This window comes from Solanum verrucosum, unplaced genomic scaffold (assembly GCF_900185275.1).
Source record: "Solanum verrucosum unplaced genomic scaffold, falcon-dt-bn FXZP01000278.1, whole genome shotgun sequence".
NCBI classification, from domain to species: domain Eukaryota; kingdom Viridiplantae; phylum Streptophyta; class Magnoliopsida; order Solanales; family Solanaceae; genus Solanum; species Solanum verrucosum.
In genome coordinates this window covers 3,984,350-4,011,767 of record NW_026020332.1, presented here as the reverse complement: position 1 = coordinate 4,011,767, position 27,418 = coordinate 3,984,350, and the positions used below count along the sequence as shown (strand labels likewise).

The 27,418-nt window shown below is 34.5% G+C and overlaps 2 protein-coding genes and 2 pseudogenes across 3 annotated transcripts in view; all 4 read right to left on the bottom strand.

The window, feature by feature from the left end:
• LOC125836302 (receptor kinase-like protein Xa21) overlaps nucleotides 1–27,418 on the bottom strand; it is a 66,482-nt gene that overhangs the window by 38,503 nt on the left and 561 nt on the right. The window contains exons 1-2 of one of the 2 annotated variants that reach the window (XM_049515487.1): nucleotides 12,602–12,831; nucleotides 1,214–1,239 (exon numbers count right to left, since the gene is read on the bottom strand). The exons of the other annotated variant lie outside the window; for it this stretch is intronic. The gene's annotated coding sequence lies outside the window, so the exon portion shown is untranslated. Of the gene's footprint in view, nucleotides 1–1,213; nucleotides 1,240–12,601; nucleotides 12,832–27,418 lie in introns of those variants that run through there. 2 annotated transcript variants of the gene reach the window in all.
• Nucleotides 1–27,418, bottom strand: part of LOC125836307 (probable LRR receptor-like serine/threonine-protein kinase At3g47570) — a 38,947-nt pseudogene that overhangs the window by 11,374 nt on the left and 155 nt on the right.
• Nucleotides 21–2,016, bottom strand: LOC125836305 (probable LRR receptor-like serine/threonine-protein kinase At3g47570; annotated as a pseudogene).
• LOC125836309 (receptor kinase-like protein Xa21) lies at nucleotides 11,388–27,388 on the bottom strand. Its single transcript, XM_049515492.1, has 3 exons — nucleotides 26,914–27,388; nucleotides 26,611–26,774; nucleotides 11,388–11,601 (listed from the first exon to the last, which is right to left on the bottom strand). The coding sequence occupies exons 1-3, from the start codon at nucleotides 27,278–27,280 to the stop codon at nucleotides 11,416–11,418; spliced, it is 717 nt and encodes a 238-aa protein (XP_049371449.1). The 5' UTR covers nucleotides 27,281–27,388; the 3' UTR covers nucleotides 11,388–11,415.

The following is a 27,418-nucleotide window of genomic DNA, read 5'->3' as shown; positions in this document are numbered from 1 at the left end:
ATAGGTAATCAAGCATCAATCATAAGAGGATGGTCTAATTCCACCTAGCGGCGACTATTGACAAACTGGAGCCTGATCTTTTGAAGTGTTGAAAGAGAATCTTCCATACTAATTCTTGCATCAGGTGTCACCAAAGTGCAGCTCAAAGCTAACTCTATGATAGACAACAGACACTGCATCTTTGCGTCAATTCTTTCATCCTCTAGCTGTACCAAATTAGCATCCACCACCTTAAGAATCTCATCTGGAAAAGAATCACTTACCCAACGTCGTATGCTCAACTCTCCAGTAAATCTTTCATCACCTGGTCTGATTCTTGTAAACGTTTCCATCATCAGGATGCCGAAACTATAAACATCACAGCTCGTGGATACTATTCCATCTTGTCCATACTCTGCAATCATGGTCGAAAATGATATTAAAAAAAGCTTCCTAATTATCGAGGAATATACGAAAACTGATCATATATATGGGGAAATAATTAAGTAATATTTTTCAGGTATTCTAAAAACATGAGGAAGCTGTAAAAGTTTAAAAACCTGGAGCAATCTATCCAATGGTTGCTATTGTCCTTGTTTGAACAAAAGTCTCCCCTGCACCTAACAATTTTGCAATGCCAAAATCACTGACATGGCCAACCATTTCTTGATCCAGCAAGACATTGCTTGGCTTTAAGTCACAATGCACCACAGGATTTGAACAACCACTGTGGAGATAGACCATTGCAGATGCAACATCTATCATTATATCTAATCTCTGAAATAAATCCAAGAACAAGTTGTGAGAGTATAGCCATTTATCAAGTGTCCCATTGGACATGTATTCCAACACTAAGGCTTTGAAATCAAGGTTGGAGCAACTGGTGATAACTTTGGTCAAATTTCGGTGGCGGAGATTGCGCAACATCTCACATTCTGTATCAAAACTTTTGAATGCACCCTCCAATTGCACATTGAATACCTTTGCTGCCAAAAGAGTACCATCCTTAAGTATCCCTTTGTAGACCTTGCTGAAACTCCCGTTACCAAGCAAGTTGCTTTCGCTGAATCCTTCGGTTGCTTGTTCAAGTTCATAATAGGAAATTCTTTCATGATATTTTATCAGAGACACATCAGCTTGACCTGCATTCTTTTTTTCTTTCTCAATCTCAAAAATACATATGTGACGACTAATGCAAGAAATAGCATACCTACTCCCAAAAGGATGTACAAAACCAATATTGCCTTTTTTTTCTTTGACCTCTTGGGAGATCTGATGACACATGGTGAAAACATGAAACTTAGAATCACCACAGAGCCCATAATTGGACAAGAAAGATTGATCTGTGGCATTTGCAAAAGGACCACCCGTGGGAATTTCTCCACTGAATTCATTAAATGAGAAGTTCAAGTATTTGAGATACACAAGAGCTTCTAATGACTTCGGGATTTCACCACTAAGATTGTTACTGGACAAATCCAAGTATTCCAAGGCCAGCATTTTTCTAAATGAATCTGGAATAGGCCCATCTAATTTATTATGTGCTAGAGAAAGACTAATCAATCTATCCAGACCCTCTAGAGTGCTAGGGATCATACCAAAAAAATCATTTTTTGACAGATCAATGAGTGTTGCAGCCTTTAAATTTCCAATCTCAATAGGAATTTTGCCATGCAATAAATTGGATGAAAAATTGAACTCTATGAGATCAGGAAGGCTCCCCAAGCTTTCGGGTAAACTCGAATTAAGCATGTTATCTGCTAGATAAAGATATCTCATACTGGTAACTTTTCCTAAGCAAGGTGGCACGCGACCAGAAAATTGATTACCTGACAAGTATAATGCTCCAAGATTCTTTAAATTGCAGATAGAATCTGGTATGATTCCTTCTATCTTGTTGCTCTCTAGGTAAAATTCTTGAAGGTTCAGCATGCCTTGGATAGTTTTTGGAATATGTCCAGTCAAATCATTTTGTGAAAAATTTATCCTTATCGCACCGGTAAGATTACCAATTTCTCCAGGAATGGGGCCTTTCAGTTTACAGTAACATCCTTCGAAAATTTGCAGAGAATCAGAGAAATTTCCAATTGATGCTGGGAAAAAACTGTCCAGGGGATTATAACAAAAAGTGAGTTCTCTCAGTTTCCTACAGTTAGTCAAAGATGTCAGGAAGCTCAATGCTGAATCGCTGACAAAATTGTTCATCTGCAGGCCCAAAACCTCAAGGTTTTCTAAGTTACCAAGTGATTGAGGAATTGGACCTGTGAAACTGTTGATTGAAAGATCAATCGCACTGAGTCTTGAAGCATTTGAGATAGTAGCAGATATAAATCCACTCAGATTGTTTTTTGCACAAACTAATATTTCTAGGCTGGGGATCCCACTGCCTAAATCTGCTGGTAGATTACCTGAAAGCATTTTTCGTCAAATACGACTGCCTGCAGCGCTGACATGTTGAAAATGCTTGTGGGGATGGAACCAGTAAGCTTACAGTCGGATAATGACAGAATCTGTAGTTTCTTAAGATTACCTAGCTCCACTGGTATCTCTCCTGTCAAGTGGGGAAATATATATATATATATATATATGAGTACTAAATTGGTGGAAAAGTGAAAAAAAAAAAATTAAAAATTCTTGCTAGGAGATGCAATACTACCTCCCAAGTGCAGCAATCCAAGGTGTAAATTTGCAAGATTTGTTATGTTGCCTAACTCTCTTGGTATAGTTCCAGTGAACTCGTTTACAGACAATGACAAGAATTTGAGCTTTTTGCATTTTTCCAAGTTTGGTGGAATAATGCCACCTAGGATGTTTACTGAGAGGTAAAGCCCTTCCAAGTTTGGAAGATGGTCACATATAGTTGTTGGAAGCTCACCAGTAAGATTATTTTTGGAAAGAGCAATGATTCGCATGGTTGTAATGTTATAAATTGATGGTGGTATAGAGCCAGTAAGATGGTTACCTTCCAGGTTTAAATCAGTCATGTAATGAAGATCACCAAGTTCTCGAAGGATCCTTCGAGAAAATTTCCTGCTATTCTCAACACTTCCAGCTTTGTTAGATTGGAAAGGGAAGATGGGATTTTTCCGGAAAATTGGTTTCTATACAGGCCCAAAATGCAAAGGTCTACTAGCAAACTTAAAAATGATGGAATGGCACCAGTGAAGTTATTGCTTGAGACATCAATCAATTTCAACCTCTGCAAATGAGCCAACTCTTGGGGAAAATTCCCATGGAATCTGTTGTTACTAATATTGAGGGAAACAAGAAATGAGAGGTTTCCAAGGTGTGGAGGAATGGTACCATGAAGTTGCATACTAGAAATGTCTAAAGCTGTGACTCGATGGTGTCGGGAGGTGCAAGTGATTCCAATCCAGGAGCAAACAGGGGTGGAAGAAGACCAGTTGGTTGCTAAGATGTTGTTAGGATCGGAAGAAGAAATGTGAGATTTGAATGCAAGAAGAGCAGCTTCATCAGTAGTAATATTTGGAAGAGTAGAGAGTGACGTAATGAGCAGAATGAAAACCACAAGTGCAAAGAGAAGATTGCAACTTCTTCCCATAACTATAGCAGATTGGTTTCTCTCTTTTTACTAAAACAAGAATTGACGAGGCAAATCAATGATCTTAGATGATTTATTTAATGATATCAAATTAGTCTATGGAGTATATTTTGGTTTAGAGTGTCAATATCGAGTTAGTTCGACAAGTTCTTTTAGTGAAGAATAGACTATGGCATTAGCGATTAACATTACAGGGAAAATGTCTTTTGTCTTGAATGAGATGTGCAAGAAACTTCAACCTCAAATTTAAGTCTTGGTCTTTCTGATAAGTACTTGTGGCCTTGCATTTTGAGTACTGTCATTAATTTTTGGAGTATTTTTGGGTTAAGACTTAAAGAGTCTCAACAAGAGCCAAGTAAGAAGAAACTAAGGAGTATTTGATTACATAAACTGTTGGCGCATTAGTCAACATGAATAGTTTTGATAAAGAAGTATGTTTTGTGTTTTGCCTAATCTTCTTCTTTTTTCCAAAGGAAATCCATTGACTTTGCAGAAGGGGACGAATATATGAACGAAGAAATAATTTGTGAAGAAAAAACTAAATTTGCTAGATAAGTCAATAGTGGCAACTTGTAACAACAAGAAAATATTTTTCGAAAAAAGAAAGTGAAAGAAGAAATTCTGAGAGAAAAAAAGTTTGGTTCATCCATGCCATTATTTTTTAACTCTGGTTTTCCAAATCAATTTTTACCTTAACAAGATTCCAAAAAACTTTTAGTACTTTTCAATTGGAGTTTTTGATTAAATGTACTTTTTTTTTGTTTCTTAACCAGCAACGATTGACTGATTAAGTGTCAAATAAAATTATTCTTTGAAAATTTTATGTTCGTTCGTGAATGTTTAATTTTTTTACGAAAATTAACAGGCACATGTCTATTTTTTTAAAATAAGAAATTACAATTGAACATAAATAAAAATAAATCATAAAAATTAGTATAAGTGTTTAAATTAATAGAGGACGGCTGACCTAGGGTTTTAAGCCAGCAGCTGCGCAGCTCTCATGGCTGCTACGACCACTGGACGGCCTTCTTTCGAGGCTGTCCAGCCCGCCCCACCACCCCAAACCACCACATACGCCACCCTTTTCAATTCCAATACTATAAATCCTAAACAATCTGCCCTAATTAACTCAAAAAACAATCGCAAAACCAATTGAAATAATTCATGGAGAACCTACTAGCACGTTTTCAATGGAGGAAAGGCAAGACTTTATGATTGAAGAGGGATTGCATCAAGCAGTGTGTTTAATTATCCCAGGTGCGCCAGATTTGAAGGATTAAGGTCAATTTTACCGAAACATCTTGGTACCAAGGGCAATTGTTTAATTGGCTTACTTGCTCCAAGACAAATTTTGTTGAGATTTGATCAATATGAAGATTATGTACTAGCATTATCTCGCTCAGTTAATTATCTTCTCTACAATGGAGAGGAGCACCAATGTAGGGTTTTTCCATGGTCCATTGGATATAATCCTAAGGAGGAAACGACGTTAGCTGTGGTTTGGATTTCTTTACCAAACTTATCTCCAGATTTGTTTGCAAAGAAGTCTTTGTTGTCTATAGCATCGGCAGTTGGGAAACCAATAGCTATAGATAAAGCTACTCAAATCAAGTCAAGACCTAGCACAGCTAGGGTCAAGGTTATACTTGATCTAATGGAAAAGCTTCCAAATCGTATAAGATTGCAGTTTGTGATGGAAAATCTGGTAAGTTGATCGAGTTTTTCAGGAGATTGTATATGATAATCTACCTTTGTATTGCAATTATTGTAAGCACCAAGGTCATGATGAAGATAGTTGTCGTTTGATCTCAAAAAGAAATCAAAATAACAAACAAATTGATGATACCATTGAAGTTGCTACAAAAGGTACTATTGATAGTGAAAAGTATCAAGGTGATGCGAGAGAAATACTAAATGAAAAAAGAAAGGTTGTAGATATCAATCAAAGTAAAGCTACTTCATTAGATAGGCAGTTGGTTGATGTCCCTTCTGAGCAAAATCGTGCACACTCAATGGATGTTGTTACAAAGTAATATTGGTGTTCAAACAACGACCGAAACAAAAGGGGAACACCAAGAGTTGGGGTTGATGCGCCGCGAGTTGGTTCAGGCAAAAAAATAATGGATTCAGGACACAAACTAATGGATACATCTGATGTTGAAGATGCTGAAAATTCTGGGCAGCATGTTTTGCAAGTTGAAACCCAAGAATGCAACTACAAATTGGACACTGGTTGCACAAAAAAATCAACTAGTAATCGGAGCCTTTCCCCGACTAGTCAAAATAATTCTCCATGTAGTGAAAAGGGTGCGACTGGAAATTTTTTTGATAGTGAGAAGAGGCAAGATATTAGTAATGCCTCAAGAGACCTATTATGTTCGAATAGCTTTGATGCTTTATCGAAGACTACTGGACAGCAAGTAAAGTTAACAGAGAATGATAACGATTTGATCCAAGAAAAGCAGGTCTCACCACCTACTTTGAATAGTAAATTAAGTCCAGAAGCTCCCGTATTTGTGCCTAAATGTGTGATTGCAAAGAAGAATGAGTCAAGGGTCTTAGTGTCAAATACAATTGATTGGGCGAGGATTTTCTTGATGAAAATGAGGAAGACAATATGCTGATTTTGGCGAGGATTCTCTTGATGAAGATGAGGAAGATATGCTGGACATGTGCTTTGATAGAGTGGCTAGGGAAGGAGATATATCACCTAGCAACAAAGAAGTGGAAGCAACAGAAGCAAAAAGAAGACACATGGAAGGCAACATAGTTGGGACGGTAAAATGACTGAGGAGTTTGTTCCAAGGCACCTACCGATGCGACAGGCAAAGCAGAACCATTTGACAGTATCAATAGGTTCAACAAGATCCAATAAATCCATAAAGAAAGTATGAATTATCAAGTGTTGTTGGATAGGTTTGAAGAAGAAGACAAGAGAAAATACTTCAAGTTACTTTTGATGGGCAATCAATCTTTTTTAATTCATGCGTTTGCAATAGAAAGTTTGAGCTGGTAACTCAACTTTCTTCTTGATTGACATATTTTTACATTTATTTAAGCATCCTCATTTGTATATCATCATGCAGTGTATTACAAACTCTGTGGTGATCAGAAAATACTTAGTTCTCTCTAGCTCTTATTTTCTTCATGCTTGTTAGGTAGTAGACACTTCATTAAGATTAGTAAGGTAAGGCCTAGCCCCCCTTGCTTGCACTTATCTCTATTGATATTTTTTATGTTTAATAAAAGGCCACTAGACACTATCTAGTGGTAAATTTGCGGGAAAAATAAATAAATAAATAAATAAATAAAAAAGTGTTTAAATGATATAGAAAAAATTGGAGTTTAAGGGTTAAAATGGAACAAGGCTAAGTTGAAGTGCCAAAATGAAAAATGAGGGCAAATTTGAGGGGTTGTGTATGTGTTTGGCCAACACTACTATATTCTCCATTCATTCATTGTTCAAAGGGGATGAGTAGATGGATAAATAAGAGGAAATTTCTCTGCTTCTCTACTTCTAGTTTGTTGACAGTTCCTCCTCCAATAATTTTATTTTTCCTTTTGCTTTGACAATTCTAAATTCATGGAAATTTTCCCATTTCTATGACATGAAAAATTGAGAAGTATCATTCGTGTGAATGACCCACTTGAAAAGACTTTTGAAGTCCAAATAGCCTTTATTGACTTTTTCTAATATGTTAAACTTATTGGATGTATGTCTCATGTAGCAATATACAAGACCAAAGTCCATCCAATTAATAAGGTCAAACTCATCGGTGGCCCCTTAAAATTGATAATAACTTTTATTTAGGCTTCTCAACTAGGCGTTGTTCATTTCTTTACTAAATAATAAACAATGGATATTCACATTATTCATTGGGCTTATCCATTTTTTTCCTTACCAAATATGAATTGGGCTGGATATTTTCTCCATTTCACCTAACTCATTTTCGATCAGCCCATATTCGAGTTCGATGAATTCTTTTACAGAAGACTAGAAAATGGCATTAGTGACCTACAGAAAAAATGGCTTTTGCCTTTAATGAGATGTGCTAGAGATGTCAACCTGAAATTTAGGTCTTGGTCTTTCTAATAAGTATTATTCGCTAAGGGTGGGCTTGGTATGATATTGAAAAGTTTAATTGGATAATTTCATTAAAAAATTTTAAAATATTATATCACTAGTAAAATTATCCGCGCTTTGTGCGAAATTTAATATCACAAAATTTATAAAAATAATACTTAAAACCTATCGGTCAATAAACTAAAACACTATATTATCTTACATACTGCGTAGTAACAAACATTAATAATGTAAAGGAAAATGAAAATTATTACATCTTATCATTTATCCTTAATAACATAAGCATAAATTAATGACTGTAAAAATACATACCATGATCTGTAACATAAGCAATGGTGTTAGTGAGTCACTTAACAGGAGCAAAGTACACAAATATTTAATTGTGAAGAAGAAGAAGAGGTTCAAAATATTGGAAAAGTTGCAACCCTTTCGGAAAGGTCACAACCTTTCATAAAAGTCGCAACTTTTCATAAAAGTCGCAACTCTTCATACAAGTCGCAACTCTTCATTAAAGTCACAACTTTTCATTAAAGGGGAAGGCTAGTTTTGGAAATAAATAAATTAAAAGGAAATTCTAGTTTGTGGTGGCGCCACGTAGGCGGGCCTAATATTCTCTTTTATATATGATATATGATATATGATATGATATATGATTATAATTCAATATGATTAGGTATTTTAAAGTTCGATTTTGATATTTTGCGATACCTTAATTTTCTATATCACCAAATTATTCTCTCCTATTTAATGCATAGCCCACATATTTTTTGAAGATATTTTCTTCCATTGATCTTTCTCCTCCACTGTATCTTGTTTTAGCTTCAACAATGACAATAACAAAAGTTTCTTGGTAAAAAAAAGATTCTTGGCGGTAAAGGACTTTTCCATATCTGTCCTTTTGGAGAAATTTTGGATTTCTACGGTAGAAGAACTTTTCTTCTCGTACACAGAACAACAACATCCACAATGTAGTCTTTTAGAATTTAAGAGTTCTGTTTAGAGGGATATCATTCTCCTAATAGTATTTATGATTTCTCTTATATTAGTTTCTCATATATAGGCCAATCTGTCAAAAAGATTATGCATATTTTTTGTTGTCCAATTAAATTACACTAAACGAATTTGGAGGATAAAAAAGAACATTTATAATTATTTCAATATAAATAAAAAGAAAATCAAATTACAAAGAAATTTAGGAAAATGAATAAAGGGGTAGTTTTGTCATTCAGGGGTCTTATCCAAGGTTTAACAAACGTTGGATTACTTATCCCTCCATTTCCTAGGGATAAAATAAGACCACATATGGTGTATAAGCAATCCATGGATTAAATAAAATAAACTAACCAAACAATGTATTAGATGGACTAAATTTTAATCCATGAACTATTCTATTTAATACCGCCTACCAAACGAGTCCTAAGAGTGTCAATTTTTAGTACTCCAAGTTGACTTTGTGAGACTCGGTCAACAATCCACTCATACTACAACAAAAGAGATATTTAAAAGCAATAGATTTTCCTTTTAGCGGAAATTGAGTTAATGTCATTGCATTCAGAGTTGCTAACACCTTAAGCAATGTTTATATATAGTGTTGGTTATACATATCATATTTATTATTGCCGCTAAATATAACTTAACGGTTATTATATTATTATCGCTTAATCCTTTATTTGTCGTAGTGTCACAGTATTTTCTTTTGCTAGTTTCTGTCACTTGCATCCCACCCACCCACTACCCAATGAATAATTGTCAAGATAATCCTTTAAGAGCCCAAAAATTCAATAAGTGTAGGCAGGAAGAAAATGTGGAAGTAAAACAAAGTCAAAATCGTATATCAGATTGTCTATTTACCTATGTGTTTTGTTTGGTAAAGAGAGAATGGAAGAAAGTCACAATAGCGTTTGGCAGCAACAAAACACCTCCAATATTGTCTTTGTTAGGTTCTTGTTTCATAAATATGAACGTAGTATTTTTTTTCTTCTTTTAGTTTAATAACAAAACACCTCCAATATTGTCTTTTCGTTTTACTTATTTGCTTACCAATAGTATAATAATTTCCTTAAGATTGTTGTTCATCATGTATTTCTAAGATACTTTTTACAAAAACTTTGAAGAATTTGATAAGAAACAACAAAGTTTAAAGAGCATTTTCAGAACTAGAAAATTAAAACCAATAGAGAAAATAGAATCAGAAACACATTAATTAGAAACAATATACAAAATATTTTCTTAAAGAAGAAAATCGAGCCCATTGAATGCACAGTCTTCCCTTAAGGAAATTATTCCCCTCAAGTACTCGAGGTTAATGGAATATATCCTTCCTGGATAGAACGATCTTACTCACCGATGTATCGGTACCTAAAACCACGGTGTTAGTGAACCACTCAGAATACTAGATTTAGTAGTAGTAGAAGAAGTCCAAAAAATTGGTTGTATTAAAATGAGAGGAAATCCCTCTATTTATAGACAACAAATGATAGTGTGAACAGATGCTTATTGTGCCTTATCGGAAAGGTCACACCCCTTTGAAAAGTTACAATCCTTCGGAAAGGTCACAAATCTCAATATTTGTAAGACTGAGGGTGTGTTTGGTATGAAGGAAAATGTTTTCTCGGAAAACAAGTAGATTTCTAACTTATTTTCTCATGTTTGGTTGGTGAATGAAAAATATTTTTCAGAAAATATCTTTTATTTTTTGCTTGAGACTAAAAAATACTCATTAGGAAAATAATTTCTGACCCGAGAATCTACCCATGTATTTTCAGCCTGGACTGACGAATCTCCTTATAATTGATCTAGGATCTGACCCCGACACCCAAACTATGACAAGACCCTGATGACCGTTCCAAAATCCGACCTTGAGATCTGACCCAGACTTTCGACCCACAAATTTTTATTTCAAAAAAAAATAATTGGGGGGAGGGTGTGGCATAAAAAATGAATTTTTTAAAAATTTGAAATATTGTTCAAAAACAATTTAAAAAAAAAAAAAAAAGATTGGGGCTAGCATGAGGGGGGCGGGGGTAGGGGGTGGAGGGTAGCGTAAAAAATGAAGATTTTTTAAATTTGAAATATTTCTCAAAAATAATTTTTTTTTTACGGAAATGGCCTAGGTGGGGCGTTGGCGGAGGGGGGGGATAAAAGATGATTTTTTTTTAAATTTGAAATATTTTTCAAAATCAACAGTCCAGTCTCCTCCTCCATACATTTTTTCCATGGAAATTTTGAGTCTGATAATTCTCAAGTTATATTTCTTTGGCATTATTCACCATATGTGGGATTTTCATAGTGTTTAAGTATAGTCATGATTTTTTCCGACTATCACATTGTATGATAATCTCTAACTCCAAATGATTTTTTAAAATTTGAAATATTTTTTAAAATAGAAGGATGTATAAATTATGAAAGGATATCTAGATGATAGGAGTACAAATTACAAATTATTCATCCTTAGTGTAACATAAACTATATTTTAGAACAAGTTACTGCATTATTGTGGACTGGAAAATGGTATTGGCTATGCTACAGGCAACCTGGAGGCCCTATAGTGTTGTTAGTCTTCAGAGTGTTTTTTGGTCAAGACTTAAGAGTGTCAATTTTTAGAAAGACTAATTGTAAACTGCAGTAGATGGAAAATCACCATTCCAGCTACCATATGGTTGAAAGAAATCTGTGATGGTTTGAAAAGTGAAAGAATACATAATATGAAGTATAAAACTGAATTCATCTTAAATAGTGGAATTGACATAGGTAATCAAGCATCAATCATAAGAGGATGGTCTAATTCCACCTAGCGGCGACTATTGACAAACTGGAGCCTGATCTTTTGAAGTGTTGAAAGAGAATCTTCCATACTAATTCTTGCATCAGGTGTCACCAAAGTGCAGCTCAAAGCTAACTCTATGATAGACAACAGACACTGCATCTTTGCGTCAATTCTTTCATCCTCTAGCTGTACCAAATTAGCATCCACCACCTTAAGAATCTCATCTGGAAAAGAATCACTTACCCAACGTCGTATGCTCAACTCTCCAGTAAATCTTTCATCACCTGGTCTGATTCTTGTAAACGTTTCCATCATCAGGATGCCGAAACTATAAACATCACAGCTCGTGGATACTATTCCATCTTGTCCATACTCTGCAATCATGGTCGAAATGATATTAAAAAAAGCTTCCTAATTATCGAGGAATATACGAAAACTGATCATATATATGGGGAAATAATTAAGTAATATTTTTCAGGTATTCTAAAAATGAGGAAGCTGTAAAAGTTTAAAAACCTGGAGCAATCTATCCAATGGTTGCTATTGTCCTTGTTTGAACAAAAGTCTCCCCTGCACCTAACAATTTTGCAATGCCAAAATCACTGACATGGCCAACCATTTCTTGATCCAGCAAGACATTGCTTGGCTTTAAGTCACAATGCACCACAGGATTTGAACAACCACTGTGGAGATAGACCATTGCAGATGCAACATCTATCATTATATCTAATCTTGAAATAAATCCAAGAACAAGTTGTGAGAGTATAGCCATTTATCAAGGTGTCCCATTGGACATGTATTCCAACACTAAGGCTTTGAAATCAAGGTTGGAGCAACTGGTGATAACTTTGGTCAAATTTCGGTGGCGGAGATTGCGCAACATCTCACATTCTGTATCAAAACTTTTGAATGCACCTCCCAATTGCACATTGAATACCTTTGCTGCCAAAAGAGTACCATCTTAAGTATCCCTTTGTAGACCTTGCTGAAACTCCCGTTACCAAGCAAGTTGCTTTCGCTGAATCCTTCGGTTGCTTGTTCAAGTTCATAATAGGAAATCTTTCATGATATTTATCAGAGACACATCAGCTTGACCTGCATTCTTTTTTTCTTTCTCAATCTCAAAAATACATATGTGACGACTAATGCAAAAATAGCATACCTACTCCAAAAGGATGTACAAAACCAATATTGCCTTTTTTTTCTTGACCTCTTGGGAGATCTGATGACACATGGTGAAACATGAAACTTAGAATCACCACAGAGCCCATAATTGGACAAGAAAGATTGATCTGTGGCATTTGCAAAAGGACCACCCGTGGGAATTTCTCCACTGAATTCATTAAATGAGAAGTTCAAGTATTTGAGATACACAAGAGCTTCTAATGACTTCGGGATTTCACCACTAAGATTGTTACTGGACAAATCCAAGTATTCCAAGGCCAGCATTTTCTAAATGAATCTGGAATAGGCCCATCTAATTTATTATGTGCTAGAGAAAGACTAATCAATCTATCCAGACCCTCTAGAGTGCTAGGGATCATACCAAAAAAATCATTTTTTGACAGATCAATGAGTGTTGCAGCCTTTAAATTTCCAATCTCAATAGGAATTTTGCCATGCAATAAATTGGATGAAAAATTGAACTCTATGAGATCAGGAAGGCTCCCCAAGCTTTCGGGTAAACTCGAATTAAGCATGTTATCTGCTAGATAAAGATATCTCATACTGGTAACTTTCCTAAGCAAGTGGCACGCGACCAGAAAATTGATTACCTGACAAGTATAATGCTCCAAGATTCTTTAAATTGCAGATAGAATCTGGTATGATTCCTTCTATCTTGTTGCTCTCTAGGTAAAATTCTTGAAGGTTCAGCATGCCTTGGATAGTTTTTGGAATATGTCCAGTCAAATCATTTTGTGAAAAATTTATCCTTATCGCACCGGTAAGATTACCAATTTCTCCAGGAATGGGGCCTTTCAGTTACAGTAACATCCTTCGAAAATTTGCAGAGAATCAGAGAAATTCCAATTGATGCTGGGAAAAAACTGTCCAGGGGATTATAACAAAAAGTGAGTTCTCTCAGTTTCCTACAGTTAGTCAAAGATGTCAGGAAGCTCAATGCTGAATCGCTGACAAAATTGTTCATCTGCAGGCCCAAAACCTCAAGGTTTTCTAAGTTACCAAGTGATTGAGGAATTGGACCTGTGAAACTGTTGATTGAAAGATCAATCGCACTGAGTCTGAAGCATTTGAGATAGTAGCAGATATAAATCCACTCAGATTGTTTTTGCACAAACTAATATTTCTAGGCTGGGGATCCCACTGCCTAAATCTGCTGGTAGATTACCTGAAAGCATGTTTTCGTCAAATACGACTGCCTGCAGCGCTGACATGTTGAAAATGCTTGTGGGATGGAACCAGTAAGCTTACAGTCGGATAATGACAGAATCTGTAGTTTCTTAAGATTACCTAGCTCCACTGGTATCTCTCCTGTCAAGTGGGGAAATATATATATATATATATATATGAGTACTAAATGGTGGAAAAGTGAAAAAGAAAAAAATTAAAAATTCTTGCTAGGAGATGCAATACTACCTCCCAAGTGCAGCAATCCAAGGTGTAAATTTGCAAGATTTGTTATGTGCCTAACTCTCTTGGTATAGTTCCAGTGAACTCGTTTACAGACAATGACAAGAATTGAGCTTTTGCATTTTTCCAAGTTTGGTGGAATAATGCCACCTAGGATGTTTACTGAGAGGTAAAGCCCTTCCAAGTTTGGAAGATGGTCACATATAGTTGTTGGAAGCTCACCAGTAAGATTATTTTTGGAAAGAGCAATGATTCGCATGGTTGTAATGTTATAAATTGATGGTGGTATAGAGCCAGTAAGATGGTTACCTTCCAGGTTTAAATCAGTCATGTAATGAAGATCACCAAGTTCTCGAAGGATCCTTCGAGAAAATTTCCTGCTATTCTCAACACTTCCAGCTTTGTTAGATTGGAAAGGGAAGATGGGATTTTTCCGGAAAATTGGTTTCTATACAGGCCCAAAATGCAAAGGTCTACTAGCAAACTTAAAAATGATGGAATGGCACCAGTGAAGTTATTGCTTGAGACATCAATCAATTTCAACCTCTGCAAATGAGCCACTCTTGGGGAAAATTCCCATGGAATCTGTTGTTACTAATATTGAGGGAAACAGAAATGAGAGGTTTCCAAGGTGTGGAGGAATGGTACCATGAAGTTGCATACTAGAAATGTCTAAAGCTGTGACTCGATGGTGTCGGGAGGTGCAAGTGATTCCAATCCAGGAGCAAACAGGGGTGGAAGAAGACCAGTTGGTTGCTAAGATGTTGTTAGGATCGGAAGAAGAAATGTGAGATTTGAATGCAAGAAGAGCAGCTTCATCAGTAGTAATATTTGGAAGAGTAGAGAGTGACGTATGGAGCAGAATGAAAACCACAAGTGCAAAGAGAAGATTGCAACTTCTTCCCATAACTATAGCAGATTGGTTTCTCTCTTTTTACTAAAACAAGAATTGACGAGGCAAATCAATGATCTTAGATGATTTATTTAATGATATCAAATTAGTCTATGGAGTATATTTTGGTTTAGAGTGTCAATATCGAGTTAGTTCGACAAGTTCTTTTAGTGAAGAATAGACTATGGCATTAGCGATTAACATTACAGGGAAAATGTCTTTTGTCTTGAATGAGATGTGCAAGAAACTTCAACCTCAAATTTAAGTCTTGGTCTTTCTGATAAGTACTTGTGGCCTTGCATTTTGAGTACTGTCATTAATTTTTGGAGTATATTTTGGGTTAAGACTTAAAGAGTCTCAACAAGAGCCAAGTAAGAAGAAACTAAAGGAGTATTTGATTACATAAACTGTTGGCGCATTAGTCAACATGAATAGTTTTGATAAAGAAGTATGTTTTGTGTTTTGCCTAATCTTCTTCTTTTTTCCAAAGGAAATCCATTGACTTTGCAGAAGGGGACGAATATATGAACGAAGAAATAATTTGTGAAGAAAAAACTAAATTTGCTAGATAAGTCAATAGTGGCAACTTGTAACAACAAGAAAATATTTTCGAAAAAAGAAAGTGAAAGAAGAAATTCTGAGAGAAAAAAAGTTTGGTTCATCCATGCCATTATTTTTTAACTCTGGTTTTCCAAATCAATTTTTACCTTAACAAGATTCCAAAAAACTTTTAGTACTTTTCAATTGGAGTTTTTGATTAAATGTACTTTTTTTTTGTTTCTTAACCAGCAACGATTGACTGATTAAGTGTCAAATAAAATTATTCTTTGAAAATTTTATGTTCGTTCGTGAATGTTTAATTTTTTTACGAAAATTAACAGGCACATGTCTATTTTTTTAAAATAAGAAATTACAATTGAACATAAATAAAAATAAATCATAAAAATTAGTATAAGTGTTTAAATTAATAGAGGACGGCTGACCTAGGGTTTTAAGCCAGCAGCTGCGCAGCTCTCATGGCTGCTACGACCACTGGACGGCCTTCTTTCGAGGCTGTCCAGCCCGCCCACCACCCCAAACCACCACATACGCCACCCTTTTCAATTCCAATACTATAAATCCTAAACAATCTGCCCTAATTAACTCAAAAACAATCGCAAAACCAATTGAAATAATTCATGGAGAACCTACTAGCACGTTTTCAATGGAGGAAAGGCAAGACTTTATGATTGAAGAGGGATTGCATCAAGCAGTGGTGTTTAATTATCCCATGGTGCGCCAGATTTGAAGGTATTAAGGTCAATTTTACCGAAACATCATGGTACCAAGGGCAATTGTTTAATTGGCTTACTTGCTCCAAGACAAATTTTGTTGAGATTGATCAATATGAAGATTATGTACTAGCATTATCTCGCTCAGTTAATTATCTTCTCTACAATGGAGAGAGCACCAATGTAGGGTTTTTCCATGGTCCATTGGATATATCCTAAGGAGGAACGACGTTAGCTGTGGTTTGGATTTCTTTACCAAACTTATCTCCAGATTTGTTTGCAAAGAAGTCTTTGTTGTCTATAGCATCGGCAATTGGGAAACCAATAGCTATAGATAAAGCTACTCAAATCAAGTCAAGACCTAGCACAGCTGGGGTCAAGGTTATACTTGATCTAATGGAAAAGCTTCCAAATCGTATAAGATTGCAGTTTGTAGATGGAAAATCTGGTAAGTTGATCGAAGTTTTTCAGGAGATTGTATACGATAATCTACCTTTGTATTGCAATTATTGTAAGCACCAAGGTCATGATGAAGATAGTTGTCGTTTGATCTCAAAAAGAAATCAAAATAACAAACAAATTGATGATACCATTGAAGTTGCTACAAAGGTACTATTGATAGTGAAAAGTATCAAGGTGATGCGAGAGAAATACTAAATGAAAAAAGAAAGGTTGTAGATATCAATCAAAGTAAAGCTACTTCATTAGATAGGCAGTTGGTTGATGTCCCTTCTGAGCAAAATCGTGCACACTCAATGGATGTTGTTACAAGTAATATTGGTGTTCAAACAACGACCGAAAACAAAAGGGGAACACCAAGAGTTGGGGTTGATGCGCCGCGAGTTGGTTCAGGCAAAAAAATAATGGATTCAGGACACAAACTAATGGATACATCTGATGTTGAAGATGCTGAAAATTCTGGGCAGCATGTTTTGCAAGTTGAAACCAAGAATGCAACTACAAATTGGACACTGGTTGCACAAAAAAATCAACTAGTAATCGGAGCCTTTCCCCGACTAGTCAAAATAATTCTCCATGTAGTGAAAAGGGTGCGACTGGAAATTTTTTTGATAGTGAGAAGAGGCAAGATATTAGTAATGCCTCAAGAGACCTATTATGTTCGAATAGCTTTGATGCTTTATCGAAGACTACTGGACAGCAAGTAAAGTTAACAGAGAATGATAACGATTTGATCCAAGAAAAGCAGGTCTCACCACCTACTTTGAATAGTAAATTAAGTCCAGAAGCTCCCGTATTTGTGCCTAAATGTGTGATTGCAAAGAAGAATGAGTCAAGGGTCTTAGTGTCAAATACAATTGATTGGGCGAGAATTTCTTGATGAAAATGAGGAAGACAATATGCTTGATTTTGGCGAGGATTCTCTTGATGAAGATGAGGAAGATATGCTGGACATGTGCTTTGATAGAGTGGCTAGGGAAGGAGATATATCACCTAGGCAACAAAGAAGTGGAAGCAACAGAAGCAAAAAGAAGACACATGGAAGGCAACATAGTTGGGACGGTAAAATGACTGAGGAGTTTGTTCCAAGGCACCTACCGATGCGACAGGCAAAGCAGAACCATTTGACAGTATCAATAGGTTCAACAAGATCCAATAAATCCATAAAGAAAGTATGAATTATCAAGTGTTGTTGGATAGGTTTGAAGAAGAAGACAAGAGAAAAATACTTCAAGTTACTTTTGATGGGCAATCAATCTTTTTTAATTCATGCGTTTGCAATAGAAAGTTTGAGGCTGGTAACTCAACTTTCTTCTTGATTGACATATTTTTACATTATTTAAGCATCCTCATTTGTAATATCATCATGCAGTGTATTACAAACTCTGTGGTGATCAGAAAATACTTAGTTCTCTCTAGCTCTTATTTTCTTCATGCTTGTTAGGTAGTAGACACTTCATTAAGATTAGTAAGGTAAGGCCTAGCCCCCCTTGCTTGCACTTATCTCTATTGATATTTTTATGTTTAATAAAAGGCCACTAGACACTATCTAGTGGTAAATTTGCGGGAAAAATAAATAAATAAATAAATAAATAAAAAAGTGTTTAAATGATATAGAAAAAATTGGAGTTTAAGGGTTAAAATGGAACAAGGCTAAGTTGAAGTGCCAAAATGAAAAATGAGGGCAAATTTGAGGGGTTGTGTATGTGTTTGGCCAACACTACTAATATTCTCCATTCATTCATTGTTCAAAGGGGATGAGTAGATGGATAAATAAGAGGAAATTTCTCTGCTTCTCTACTTCTAGTTTGTTGACAGTTCCTCCTCCAATAATTTTATTTTCCTTTTGCTTTGACAATTCTAAATTCATGGAAATTTTCCCATTTCTATGACATGAAAAATTGAGAAGTATCATTCGTGTGAATGACCCACTTGAAAAGACTTTTGAAGTCCAAATAGCCTTTATTGACTTTTTCTAATATGTTAAACTTATTGGATGTATGTCTCATGTAGCAATATACAAGACCAAAGTCCATCCAATTAATAAGGTCAAACTCATCGGTGGCCCCTTAAAATTGATAATAACTTTTATTTAGGCTTCTCAACTAGGCGTTGTTCATTTCTTTACTAAATAATAAACAATGGATATTCACATTATTCATTGGGCTTATCCATTTTTTTCCTTACCAAATATGAATTGGGCTGGATATTTTCTCCATTTCACCTAACTCATTTTCGATCAGCCCATATTCGAGTTCGATGAATTCTTTTACAGAAGACTAGAAAATGGCATTAGTGACCCTACAGAAAAAAATGGCTTTTGCCTTTAATGAGATGTGCTAGAGATGTCAACCTGAAATTTAGGTCTTGGTCTTTCTAATAAGTATTATTCGCTAAGGGTGGGCTTGGTATGATATTGAAAAGTTTAATTGGATAATTTTCATTAAAAATTTTAAAATATTATATCACTAGTAAAATTATCCGCGCTTTGTGCGAAAATTTAATATCACAAAATTTATAAAATAATACTTAAAACCTATCGGTCAATAAAACTAAAACACTATATTATCTTACATACTGCGTAGTAACAAACATTAATAATGTAAAGGAAAATGAAAATTATTACATCTTATCATTTATCCTTAATAACATAAGCATAAATTAATGACTGTAAAAATACATACCATGATCTGTAACATAAGCAATGGTGTTAGTGAGTCACTTAACAGGAGCAAAGTACACAAATATTTAATTGTGAAGAAGAAGAAGAGGTTCAAAATATTGGAAAAGTTGCAACCCTTTCGGAAAGGTCACAACCTTTCATAAAAGTCGCAACTTTTCATAAAAGTCGCAACTCTTCATACAAGTCGCAACTCTTCATTAAAGTCACAACTTTTCATTAAAGGGGAAGGCTAGTTTTGGAAATAAATAAATTAAAAGGAAATTCTAGTTTGTGGTGGCGCCACGTAGGCGGGCCTAATATTCTCTTTTATATATGATATATGATATATGATATGATATATGATTATAATTCAATATGATTAGGTATTTTAAAGTTCGATTTTGATATTTTGCGATACCTTAATTTTCTATATCACCAAATTATTCTCTCCTATTTAATGCATAGCCCACATATTTTTTGAAGATATTTTCTTCCATTGATCTTTCTCCTCCACTGTATCTTGTTTTAGCTTCAACAATGACAATAACAAAAGTTTCTTGGTAAAAAAAAGATTCTTGGCGGTAAAGGACTTTTCCATATCTGTCCTTTTGGAGAAATTTTGGATTTCTACGGTAGAAGAACTTTTCTTCTCGTACACAGAACAACAACATCCACAATGTAGTCTTTTAGAATTTAAGAGTTCTGTTTAGAGGGATATCATTCTCCTAATAGTATTTATGATTTCTCTTATATTAGTTTCTCATATATAGGCCAATCTGTCAAAAAGATTATGCATATTTTTTGTTGTCCAATTAAATTACACTAAACGAATTTGGAGGATAAAAAAGAACATTTATAATTATTTCAATATAAATAAAAAGAAAATCAAATTACAAAGAAATTTAGGAAAATGAATAAAGGGGTAGTTTTGTCATTCAGGGGTCTTATCCAAGGTTTAACAAACGTTGGATTACTTATCCCTCCATTTCCTAGGGATAAAATAAGACCACATATGGTGTATAAGCAATCCATGGATTAAATAAAATAAACTAACCAAACAATGTATTAGATGGACTAAATTTTAATCCATGAACTATTCTATTTAATACCGCCTACCAAACGAGTCCTAAGAGTGTCAATTTTTAGTACTCCAAGTTGACTTTGTGAGACTCGGTCAACAATCCACTCATACTACAACAAAAGAGATATTTAAAAGCAATAGATTTTCCTTTTAGCGGAAATTGAGTTAATGTCATTGCATTCAGAGTTGCTAACACCTTAAGCAATGTTTATATATAGTGTTGGTTATACATATCATATTTATTATTGCCGCTAAATATAACTTAACGGTTATTATATTATTATCGCTTAATCCTTTATTTGTCGTAGTGTCACAGTATTTTCTTTTGCTAGTTTCTGTCACTTGCATCCCACCCACTCACTACCCAATGAATAATTGTCAAGATAATCCTTTAAGAGCCCAGAAATTCAATAAGTGTAGGCAGGAAGAAAATGTGGAAGTAAAACAAAGTCAAAATCGTATATCAGATTGTCTATTTACCTATGTGTTTTGTTTGGTAAAGAGAGAATGGAAGAAAGTCACAATAGAGTTTGGCAGCAACAAAACACCTCCAATGTTGTCTTTGTTAGGTTCTTGTTTCATAAATGTGAACGTAGTATTTTTCTTCTTCTTTTAGTTTAATAACAAAACACCTCCAATATTGTCTTTTAGTTTTACTTCTGTGCTTACCAATAGTATAATAATTTCCTTAAGATTGTTGTTCATCATTTATTTCTAAGATACTTTTTACAAAAACTTTGAAGAATTTGATAAGAAACAACAAAGTTTAAAGAGCATTTTCAGAACTAGAAAATTAAAACCAATAGAGAAAATAGAATCAGAAACACATTAATTAGAAACAATATACCAAATATTTTTCTTAAAGAAGAAAATTGAGCCCACTGAATGCACAATCTTTCCTTAAGGAAATTATTCCCCTCAAGTACCCGAGGTTAATGGAATATATCCTCCTCGGATAGAACAATCTTATTACTCACCGATGTATCGGTACCTAAAACCACGGTGTCAGTGAACCACTAAACGGCAGTAAAGTACACTTCGAATACTAGATTTAGTAGTAGTAGAAGAAGTCCAAAAAATTGGTTGTATTAAAATGAGAGGAAATCCCTCTATTTATAGACAACAAATGGTAGTGTGAACAGATGCTTATTGTGCCTTATCGGAAAGGTCACACCCCTTTGAAAAGTTACAACCCTTCGGAAAGGTCACAACCTTTTCTAAAAGTCACAAATTTTCCTAAAAGTCACAACTTTTCATTAAAATCACAACTCTTCATAAAAGTCGCAACCCTTCATTTTCCATTCACATCTTTCAAAAACCCAACAATATTTGTAAGACTACGGGTGTGTTTGGTATGAAGGAAAATGTTTTCTTGGTAAACAAGTAGATTTCTAACTTATTTTCTCATGTTTGGTTGGAGAGTAGAAAGTATTTTCTGGAAAATATTTTTTAACGTTTGGTTGGTGAATGAAAATATTTTTTAGAAAATATCTTTTATTTTTTGCTTGAGACTAAAAAATACTCATTAGGAAAATAATTTCTGAGATTTTAATGCAAGAAGAGCAGCTTCATCAGTACTAATATTTGGAACAGTAGAGAATGAAGTATGGAGCAGAATGAAAACCACAAGTGCAAAGAGAAGATTGCAACTTCTTCCCATAACTAATAGCAGATTGGTATCTCTCTTTTTACTAAAACAAGAATTGATCGATGAGGCAAATAAATGATCTTAGATTATGTGTATATCTAATGATATCAAATTCATTGGAGTGTCAATTTTTTTAGTACTACAAGTTGTATTAGTGAGACTGAGTCTACAGTCCAGTCTCCTCCACTCAACCAGTCCATGGAAATTCTCAAGTCATATTTCTTTGGCATTATTCACCATACGTGGACTTTTCATATAGTCGTGATTGATATCAAATTCATACGAATACCAATATACTGACATTAGTCTATGGAGTATATTTTGGTTTAGAGTGTCAACATCGAGTTAGTTCGACAAGTTCTTTTAGTGAAGAATAGAAAATGGCACAATACAGGGAAAATGTCTTTTGTGTTTAATGAGATGCGCAAGTAACTTCAACCTCAAATTTAAGTCTTGGTCTTTCTGATAAGTACTGGTCACCTTGCATTTTGAGTACTACCATTAGTTTTTTTTGGGTTAAGACTTAAGGGTGTGTTTGGTACGGAGGAAAAATGTTTTCCTGGAAAATATTTTCTTGGAAAACAAGTGGATTTCTAATTTATTTTCTCATGTTTGGTTAGTGAGTAGAAAATATTTTCTGGAAAATATTTTTTAATGTTTGGTTGGTGAATGAAAAATATTTTTCAAAAAATATCTTTTATTTTTGGCTTGAGACTAAAAAATACTCTTTAGAAAAATAATTTATGCTCCGAAAATCAACCCCGATAATTGATCTAGGACCCGATCCCGACACCCAAACTAGGACAAGACCCTGATAACCATTCCAAAATCCGACCATGAGATTTGACTGAGGAAAATTTTTTTCAAAAATAATTTTAAAAAAATAAAAATTGACGGGGTCGCGCAGGCAGGCGGGTAGGGGTGGCATAAAAATGAATTTTTTTTTTAATTTGAAATATGTTTCAAAAACAATTTTTAAAATGAACTGATTTTTTTTTATGGTGTGGCGCACCGGGGTAGAGGGAGTTGGCATAAAAAATGATTTTTTTTAAAACTTGAATTATTTTCCAAAACAGTTGTTTCTTAAAAAAAAAAAAAATTGACGGGACTGGCCTGGATGGGGTGGCATAAAAAATGAAATTTGAAATATTTTTCAAAAACAACTTTTAAAAAAAAAATGACGGGGTGGCTAGGGTGGGGATGGCACCGGGGGGGGGGGGGGGGGGGGGGGGGATGGTGTAAAAAATGGAAAAAAATTTAATTTGAAATATTTCCTAAAATTAATCTATTTAAAAAAAAATTGACGGGGGTGGCGGGGAGGGGTGGACTTGCTGGGGGTGGGGGGGAGGGGGGAGTTTTGGAAAATGTTTTCCTTAATTTTGGAAGGGGAGTCATTTTCCTTAAATTTGAGGAAAATGAGCTGATTTGAAAAACATTTTCCAAACTTTTTAAGCCAACCAAACATGAGATAATTGAAAAAACATTTTCCAGAAAATGTTTTCCTTCCTACCAAACACACCATTTAAGTGTGTCAACGTTTACTAGTATCGTTAGTCTCCTCTGGTATCCTTCAACTTACGACATTTTTTTTGTTTGTTTGATATCTTGACTGTTGGTTGTATGATGGTCAAATTTAACAAAAATGACTTCTATTTAAAAATTAAGGAAAACATTTTTCAAAACTCTACTTCATTCTTAAAGACGATAATATATCAATAATTTTATTAAATATAATATAGATAAAAGAGGTGTGCATATATATACACCTATAATTGATTTCATAGAGGAAACTTTTGGTTAGTAGTCAATAGACTTCCAACAAAGTAATATGTTACTGTTTTGAACTAAAAGAAATTATAAATTTACTACAATTAGATAGTCATATAAAATAAATAGAAATTACAAAGAACGCATAAAATAAAATAATGCAACATCATTCTTACGACCTTAACCACTAGACAAATAAAAGAAGAAACAATACAAAATCAATGCACATTTCTATGAGTTTTTTGTCCACAACCATTCAAATAAGCCGATTACCATTCAATAACTCAAGTGCTTTTTTTTCAGTTCCTTTTCTTACTATAATATAACAATAGCATATTAATTAATAGTAATTAATAGTAGCAAATGACCTTTCTTTTGGGTTGTTACTTGTTAGATAAAAACTTTTGGAATTTTAGTTGTTACTAATATAGGAAAATGGATGTTTGCTTAATTGTGGATATGGCATGTTTAGAATTTCATTTTTATGTCACCCCATCCCTACACCGCAACCCCCCCACCCACCCACGCACCCACCCTCAAAAAAAAATTGTTGAAAAAATTGTTTTTGAAAATATTTCAAATTTTCATACCAAATACATCCTTAAAGAGTGTCAATTTTCAGTACTACAAGTTGTATTAGTGAAAGTAGTCAATGGAAAAAAATATTAATATTCTCCATTAATTCATAGTTCAAAGGGGATGGATAAGAGGAAATTTCTCTGCTTTTCTACTTTTAGTTTGTTGACAATTCCTCCTCCAATACTTTTCTTTTTCCTTTTGCTTTGACTATTCTGAATTCATGGTAATTTTGCCATTTCTATGACATGAAAAATTGAGAAGTATCATTCGCCGTATGTAGCCTTTTTCGGAGTGTTTTTAGTATAGACAAGTTAAGGTATAACTTTGCTGATTGTGAAACTGAACTAAGTTATGAAGGAACTTTTAGGTTTTGAACTTCTTAAGGCATAACGTTCTTAACTTTTAGGTTATGAACTCCTTTTTTTTTCCTTACACTATCCATACCCCGTACCCCCAACCCTCCCCATTCAAAAAAAAATTAAATTATCTTATTTTTTAAATTTCAAATATATTTTTATCCCTACCCCAAACAACCAACCCTCCCCCCCCCCCCCCAATCAAACAAAAAAATTTTAAATTTTAAAATTATTTTTGAAAAATGTTTCAACTTTTAAGATTTTTTTTACCTCACCCAACCCCTACCACCCCATCCCCCCAAAAAAATGCTTTTGAATATATCAAATTATTTTTTTTACGCCACTCCCCCCTCCACCCCAGTCAAATTTTTTTAAAAAAAAAAAATTATATTTGGGAAGTATTTCAAAAAAAATAATTAAAAACAAACATTTTTACGCAACCCCCACCCAATCCACCCCCGTCAAATTTTACTTTTCTATATAAAAATGTTTTTGAAAAATATTTCAAATTTAAAAAAATATATTTTTGGAAAATATTTCAAATTTAAATTTTTTCCCTTATTACGCCACCCCTACCCCTACCCCCTCCCTTTCCACCCCTACCCCGCGCCACCCCATAAAAAAAATTAAAAATTATTTTTGAAAATTATTTTAAATTTTAAGAAATTTCCTTTCTTATGCCACCCCAACCCCTACCCCACCCTCCGCCGTCACCCCCTCCCCAGTGACCAGGTCAATTTTTTTAAAAAAAAAAATATTTTTGAAAAATGTTTTCTTGGGTTGGACCCTGGGTCGAAAGTTACAACAAATACATGATTAGATGTTACAACTTGTCATTTTCCACTTTTTAATGAGGTTTAATTATTAGTCATTTTAACTTTAAACCCATGAAGTAATAAGAGAGTTTAAAATCTGAAAAAATAGACACATGAAGTAGTCGAAAGGGGTTCGACATCTACTATATATACCTAAAAAATTATTTTAATCATATATAAATAATATATTTTTTTGCCGAAGGGGGTTCAGATGAACCCCTAACTCTAAGGTGGCTCCGCCACTGAATAGAGGTCAAACGTACAAGACATGTTCCCAGAATGTTAGAGTACCTTACAATTTCCTTCATTTACATACAGCTCTGGTGTCTCTATCTTTAGTGGAAGAAATTCATTTCCACTGCACTGGTTGTGGGTTGTGTCTCTATCTTGAGTGGAAGAGAAGACAATTCCACTTATTGACTGTTTGTGAATTGTGGTGTCTATATCATGAGTAGAAGAAATCCAATTCCACTTATTAACTAAACGCGTTTGAAAACGTCAACCTGGAGACTGAAAATCCTATTCTTTCTGGTTAGTTGTGGTATTGCATTTATAGACTAATAAAGTAAAAATGTCTTTATACTATCTATGTATGATGAAGCAAGTCCATTTGCCAAATTAAAATTAACACACAAAAAGTTGCCCCTATTTTTGAGAGCATGTAACCTTTTAAGGACTCAAGTTATCTACACCAACAATGTGAAATGCTTTATGGATTAGAATTAGACTAATTGTAAACTCTAGTAGATAGAAAATCACCATTATTCCAGCTAGCATATGGTAGAAAGAAATCTGTGATGTTTTGAAAGCGAAAGAGTACATAATATGAAGTACAAAACTGAATTCATCTTAAATAGCAGAATTGACCTAGGTAATTAAGCGTCAATCATAAGCGGATGGTCTAGTTCCACCTAGTGGCGACTATTGACAAACTGGAGCCTGATCGTTTGAAGTGTTGAAAGAGAATCTTCCATACTAATTCTTGCATCAGGTGTCGCTAAAGTACAGCTCAAAGCTAACTCTATGATAGACAACAGACACTGCATCTTTGTGTCAATTCGTTCATCCCCTAGCAGTACCAAATTAGCATCCACCACCTTATGAATCTCATTTGGAAAAGAATCACTAACCCAACGTCGTATGCTCAACTCTCCAGTAAATCTTTCATCACATGGTCTGATTCTTGTAAACGTCTCCATCATCAGGATACCGAAACTATAAACATCGCAGCTTGTGGATACTATTCCATCTTGTCCATACTCTGCAATCATGGTTGAAAATGATATTAAAAAAAGCTTCCTAATTATCAAGGAATATGCTAAAACTGATCATATATATGGGGAAAGAATTAATATTTCAGGTATTCTAAAAACATGAGGAATCTGTAAAAGTTTCAATACCTGGAGCAATATATCCAATGGTTGCTATTGTCCTTGTTTGAACAAAATCTTCCCCTGCACCTAACAATTTTGCAATGCCAAAATCGCTGACATGACCAACCATTTCGTGATCTAGCAAGATGTTGCTTGGTTTCAAGTCACAATGCACCACAGGTGTTGAATAGCCATTGTGGAGATAGTCTATTGCAGATGCAACATCTATCATTATACTTAATCTCTGCAACATGTCTAAGAAAAAGTTGTGATTGTATAGCCATTTTTCAAGTGTCCCATTCGGCATATATTCTAATACCAAGGATTTGAAGTGAGGGTTGGAGCAGCTGGTGATGACTTTTGTAAGATTTCGATGGCGGAGGTTGCGCAACATCTCACATTCTGTATCAAAACTTTTGAATGCACCCTCCAATTGCACATTGAATACCTTTGCTGCCAAAAGAGTACCATCCTTAAGTATCCCTTTGAAAACCTTGCTGAAACTCCCACTACCAAGCAAGTTGCTTTTGTC

What these genes read in the sequence shown, in the direction of transcription:
- LOC125836309 (XM_049515492.1), bottom strand. Translation starts at nt 27,280, where the DNA reads ATGTTGCGCAACCTCCGCCATCGAAATCTTACAAAAGTCATCACCAGC. An exon ending in CATTGGATATATTGCTCCAG is followed by an intron (nt 26,775 to 26,913) that starts GTATTGAAACTT and finishes CCATGATTGCAG; the next exon opens with AGTATGGACAAGATGGAATA. An exon ending in TTCCAAATGAGATTCATAAG is followed by an intron (nt 11,602 to 26,610) that starts GTGGTGGATGCT and finishes GAGATTCTTAAG; the next exon opens with GTGGTGGATGCTAATTTGGT.